This window comes from Papaver somniferum, chromosome 7 (genome assembly GCF_003573695.1).
Source record: "Papaver somniferum cultivar HN1 chromosome 7, ASM357369v1, whole genome shotgun sequence".
Taxonomy (NCBI): Eukaryota; Viridiplantae; Streptophyta; class Magnoliopsida; order Ranunculales; family Papaveraceae; genus Papaver; species Papaver somniferum.
In genome coordinates this window covers 128,954,118-128,960,160 of record NC_039364.1, presented here as the reverse complement: position 1 = coordinate 128,960,160, position 6,043 = coordinate 128,954,118, and the positions used below count along the sequence as shown (strand labels likewise).

General features: G+C 36.4%; 1 protein-coding gene across 1 annotated transcript; it reads right to left on the bottom strand.

Moving 5' to 3' along the window:
- Positions 1–812: 812 nt before the first annotated feature.
- LOC113292969 (multiple organellar RNA editing factor 2, chloroplastic-like) lies at positions 813–4,966 on the bottom strand. The gene is made up of 4 exons (XM_026541764.1): positions 4,535–4,966; positions 2,209–2,306; positions 2,034–2,099; positions 813–1,112 (listed from the first exon to the last, which is right to left on the bottom strand). Exons 1-4 carry the CDS (start codon positions 4,951–4,953, stop codon positions 970–972), a joined length of 726 nt encoding a protein of 241 aa, XP_026397549.1. The 5' UTR covers positions 4,954–4,966; the 3' UTR covers positions 813–969.
- Positions 4,967–6,043: the final 1,077 nt, after the last annotated feature.

Genomic DNA, 6,043 nt, shown 5'->3' with positions numbered 1-6,043 from the left:
GGCGAAAATAACTTTCAAGTTACTCACTGCAACCACACCTACAGTAAGTTGGAAAGAAGACAATTGCATGGAATAAATGCAACAAAAAAACAACTTTCAAGTTGCTCGGTTATGTTTAGATTATTTCTATATATACATTAATAAGACATCTTATGTTCAGATTATCCCTATATATTTTGAAACTTAATCTTAAAATAAGTTCAGATTATTACTATATATCTTCAAAGTTAATTTCTTAAAATCCTGTCCATATGTATGACTGTTCTATTTTAATCTCTGGGCTAAATAAAACATGCGGATAATTTCTGCACATAATATATTTCTATATATACCTTAATAAGACTTCTTAGGTTCAGATTATCACTACATATCTTGAAACTTAATATTAAAATATGTTCAGAATATCACTATATATCTTCAAAGTTAATCTTAAAATCCTGTTCATATGTATGACTGTTCTGTTTTAATATCTGGGCTAAATAAAACTTGTGGATAATTTCTTCATAGAGTATATTTCTGCAAAGTTAAAAAGATTTGATTTTAAAAAGAGCTGTAGATACTTTTCAAGTTTGTTTTAAGCTGTTAGGTTCACATAATAGTTTAGTTGATGACAAAATAGTTTCTTCGATAACAATTCAAAAGTAACTGAGAATAAAAAATACTGTGCATGAACCCTGCACATAAAAATAAAATCTGTGAAAAATATCTTCACATAATACATTGACATAAAAACAAATCCAGTCTAGGATAAATTTATTCCTTCTAAAGTTAACAAAAACTTAGGTTAAAAAAATAACATAATAATTTGTTCAAAAAAGATAAATGTAGCATTTCAGAACCAATATAAACTGAGAATAACCACAAATGTATCCTATTCAGGTACCAGAAACATTGGCAGCAACCCAAAATAACTAAAATTGCTTCCGATCCACAGTATACATCTAACACACTCATCAGCCAAGTGATCATCTATTGTTGGTTTTCTCTGCGCCTAACGTATCGGGTTCTGTCATTGTATCTGGGTCTACTCTGAGCTCTCTGGGGCACTGGATCCACCCTCCTCTGTCTCTCAGGCGATCTCTTAACTATCTCTCCATTTACAAACAGTTCAGCTTCAAAATAGAAAACCATAGAGCAACCCGCAGTGTTAAATACTTCATCTTGATTCAATCGACAAATAAAAGGAAAAAGAGCTAATAAGTAAACACAGTCCGGACTCTCATTTTCATCCTCTTTACTGGTGTACAACTATACTCAGGGTGTCAAAAGATCAGTTAAAACATATTTATTAAAATTCTGGACTGCCAACAGGGTATCTAACACACTCATCAGCCAAGTGAGCATCTATTGTTGGTTTTCTCTACGCCTAACATATCGGGTTCTGTCATTGTATCTGGGTCTACTCTGAGCTCTCTAGGGCACTGGCTCCACCCTCCTCTGTCTCTCAGGCAATCTTTGAACTATCTCTCCATTTACAAATAGTTCAGCTTCAAAATAGAAAACCATAGAGCAACCCACAGTGTTAAACACTTCATCTTGATTCAATCGACAAATAAAAGGAAAAAGAGCTAATAAGTAAACACAGTCCGGACTCTCATTTTCATCCTCTTTACTGGTGTACAACTATACTCAGGGTGTCAAAAGATCAGTTAAAACATCTTTATTAAAAGATCAGTTAAAACATCTTTATTAAAATTCTGGACTGCCAATAGGCATCAGAAACCTATACATTTTAAAGAAAGTTTGCATGTTATTTTAAAATGCTTAGCCACAGGTTTCCCTGGGCCCTAAACTGAAGAAGTATAACATCACCAACATATAAGACATAAATTATCTCTAGTCATATCTGGATTTGTTTTAATGAGAAGTAGCGAGCTTCAAATTGCATCTCACTCAGATGTCAGATTTGCACGTGGTCAACAGTTCCAAACACAAATAACAGATGCAGAAGGCAGCCCTCAAAGTATATACATGGCAAAAAAGCGAGACAAATGAAAAACAAGATTTTCTTTCGGGTGTAAATCAAAGCTTACCTCCATAGTCCTTATTCTCGGCGTCCACATAAGAATCTGGAAGCACAAATAGAACACCTGGCAAACCTGTAGATAATAAAAGCAAGCAAGCACAATTAAAGAGAACTCCGTAGCATATCATAATTGCAAACACCAAATACTTGACCAACAAAAATAAAATGCTAAATAGACCAACCTTCAAGCTTATTTGAGGTCTCTTCGTCGATCTCACATCCGAAACCAAAATACCTTTCACATGAAACATTGTATATCTTTCTCTTTGCTTCTTCCTCACTGTATTCATAATGCCAAAGATTGAATAAGTATGCAAACAAAATAAAAATAAAAATAAACTGTAAAAGCTACTAAACTAGTGATGAATAGTAAAGGGTAGACATATAAATTAAAGAGATAAATCTCAAGAAAATTAGAGAAGTTCAAGAAACCGAATTGTTGTAATCACATAGATTTCTCAGAATACTGTCTCCAGTAAATAATTAAGACAGAATTAGTAGATAACCTAAGACAAATCATATTCAAATTATACATGCCCCTCAAGCAGCACTTAGCCTAAATATTCAAAAAGGAACAACTGTAACACTCTACACTTTTAATGCTTTGGGTAGTTCACCATAAAATACAATAAAGAGATAACACACAACCGCAAAACCATGTTTAGACACTGTAAGCAACCGCGAAAGAAACCAACACATAGACCAAAATATCATTAGTCTTCATCTACCCAAACAACCAAAAGCTGATCAACTGGTATGGCCATATTCAAAGACAGGCAGTTACACATCCAAAACCGGTTACAACAAGCTCATCTCTCAAACAAACAACTCCCCAATAAACCAAACACCAACTCAACAACCTGTGGACTAAAAATCAATTTGGAAACTAAGATGTCCACCAAAAGTAAGACTTTTCTTGTGGAAGGTCACTCATCATGGATTACCAACATTCCAGCGACTTCATCGGCTACACATAACAGCAACAAACATATGCCCAATTTGCAACAACCAAGAAGAATCGGTACAACACCTACTTTTTGAATGTAACAACTCAAAAGAAATATGGCAACACATAATCAACCATCTAGCAAGAATTCCGGATCCAAACAACACTCATCAACAACAACACCAACAAGCAGCAGGAAATCAGGCTCCGCACCAGCAGCAGCAACAACAACCGCAGCCAGCACACACCAACAACCACACATGCCCAACAAACATACATGGCATACTCAACAAAACACACTCAGAACCAACAAGAGTGTTACTAGGGTTCACGGCATGGCACATATGGCTGGCCAGGAATGCGATAGTGTACAAACAACAGCGACAAAGCCCAATGCAAACATTCCAACTCATTATGGTGATGTATGACGAGTATAAACGACCACAGGAATACATGGCTCCGATCATGGCGGATGGACCAATAATCACAAGAGTACATCGGAGAAGAACTACTACTTCAACAATCTACATAGGATGGACTCTACCGGAACCAAACTGGATCAAAATAAATACAGACGGCGCATCCAAAGGAAATCCGGGACCGGCAGGGGCGGGAATCATATGTAGAGACAGTGAAGGAAGTCTAATGAAGGCAGTGGCGGCACCTCTTGGGATAACCACATCAATTCAAGCAGAAACATGGGGTTTACTACTAGCAGCAAGGATCGCTACTCAACAACAGTGGCAAAGGATCTGGTTCTAAATTGATTCACAAGCACTACTCAGTCTAATACAGAAACGAGACTCGATACCGTGGTACATAAAAAATATGCTAGAAGAAATCAATTCACTCCTAAGTGAAATTCCAACCTATAAATTCACGCACACTTGGAGAGAAGTGAACGAGGCAGCTGATGGACTGGCAAATAAGACAGTCACATACCAAACTCAGAGCACAGCGGCTACAACAACAAACAACTGGGAGTTCAAATGCCCATCCTTCATCCGAGACATTGTCTTTAATGACAGGATTGGAGCAACCTATCCTAGACCTGTAACCTCAAGTTTCTCCTTTTAATAATGGTTAACCTTTCTCAAAAAAAAAACTAATCCACAAAATCTTAAAACAATATCTACTAACTAGAGGAACAAAAAAAAAAAAGTTAAACTAAGACACAAAGCCAAAAGTTGTGTTTACATGTATACCTTTGAAGCAATGAAATATGGTAAACACAAACATGAGAAAACCAACGGGTATTAACATAAGAAAACCTGATTCATAACAAAATAAACACAAACCTAAATCTAAAGACCCATCAGCCCAAATTACAAAATGGTTTATTCTTTAGATAATACCTTTCAAGAAGCCTTAAACCCTAGTCAAAATGCAGGCAGGCACAGATAAAAGTGAGAAAAACATATCCACTACAGAAAACCCAAAATCTACAAATTAAACATCATGGTCAGAACCGCAAAAATCCTAATTAGAAACACACATACATAAACTCTAATTCAGAAAAAAAAAATGAACAATTCAATTTACGAGTTTATTTAAACTTTTACCTTCCAAGAACCTTAGCTAGGGTTTGAACATAACAATCAATCATCTTTTGTTTATCAGCACCTTCACCACCAGGATTCTCCATAACAATAAGCCAATGTTCATAATCACAACCAGGAAACAATGGTGCCATTTCAGTAGGAGGACGATCACTATAATTGGACCCAGAATTCATAGGTGAATATGAGTCAGAACCAGACCGATTAACTCTACATCGTATGGTATTCAAACGAGATGCACAAGGTGTAAGTACTTGAACAGCATGAGATAAAAGAACCAAATGTTGTCTTTTAGGTCTAATGAAACCAGGAAGTTGGGGGTATTTAGCTATCGATGAGAAATATGATGATGAAAAAAGACGACTTGGGAGAGTTGTGGAAGTGGGTTTTGTGATTATAGCTCTTGCTAATGCTGCAGCCATTGTTGCGCGAGGGTTAGAGAATTTCAGAGAGGATGGATATAGTAGAAAGGGTTTATCTTCTTTTTATTCTTTTTCTATTTTCATTTTATTCATTCACTAGGGCTTCACCCGTGCCGTAACGACACGGGCATGTATTACTTCCGATATTATGTCGGTTGATTACCGTGTTCAATCGTAGTAAATGTTATCTGTGGTAATTGAATATTTGTCACTACTTTTGATGGTCTATACAAATATCCTTATCACACAATAAATATGTCCCTCTTCATCACTAAGCCCATCAGGAGTCCAATAAGGTTTTTATTTCTTCCAAATTTGCCCTCTTATCTATTGTTTTTATCTAGGTCTATCCCTATTTACTTCTTCTTCTTCTTCTTCTTCATTTAGCAGCGAACCCTCAATTTCTCCACCACCACCAGCAGCATCTCCATCGTCACCACCTCTGCAAATTCTCCTACCTTCGCCGCCGACAATCGAGATGTATCAGCAACATATGAAACCTTCTTCTTCTTCTATAATCAATTTTTAAAATCATACCCAAAGAAAACGAGATCTGATTTTTTAGGTTTTGAAATCAAGTTTTGAGCAACGTTTGCGAACGATTTGGTGGTTCGATTCGATTAAGAAATGGGGATCTGAGAGCTGCTGCGATAAAATTGATTTCGAAATGGTTATGGTGTGTGAATCATTAGGATATCTTGGAGATAATGAACTTGTTGTTGCTGAGAAGTAATGGGTGTGTTCGAATCTGAAGTTACTGATGCTTCTAATGGATTAATTGTGATTAAAATGAATATATGAATGTGTAGGAATTACAGGGAATATAGAATTATGAAGAGAGAAGTAAGGATGATAATGGTAGCGGCGGTGGTGGTTCTGGTGGCGACGGTGGTGGTGGTTCGAATTGGTGTTGAAGCTTCATAGAAAACAGTGACGGTTGCTGCTATGGATTATAAATGGTGGTTGATGGTTTTGTTGGTGGATCTGAAACTGCAGCTGGTGAAATGGTAGCATGTTTCCATCAGCATGGATAAACATCCATTGTTGATCCAACTAAAATGGATAACTTGTACTGTTGATCCAACTGCAA

Coding starts and splice junctions, on each gene's coding strand:
- LOC113292969 (XM_026541764.1), bottom strand. CDS start 4,953: ATGGCTGCAGCATTAGCAAGAGCTATAATCACAAAACCCACTTCCACA. Junction 2,100..2,208: donor GACCTCAAATAAGCTTGAAG/GTTGGTCTATTT, acceptor TATTATCTACAG/GTTTGCCAGGTGTTCTATTT. Junction 1,113..2,033: donor CGAGAATAAGGACTATGGAG/GTAAGCTTTGAT, acceptor TCTATTTTGAAG/CTGAACTGTTTGTAAATGGA.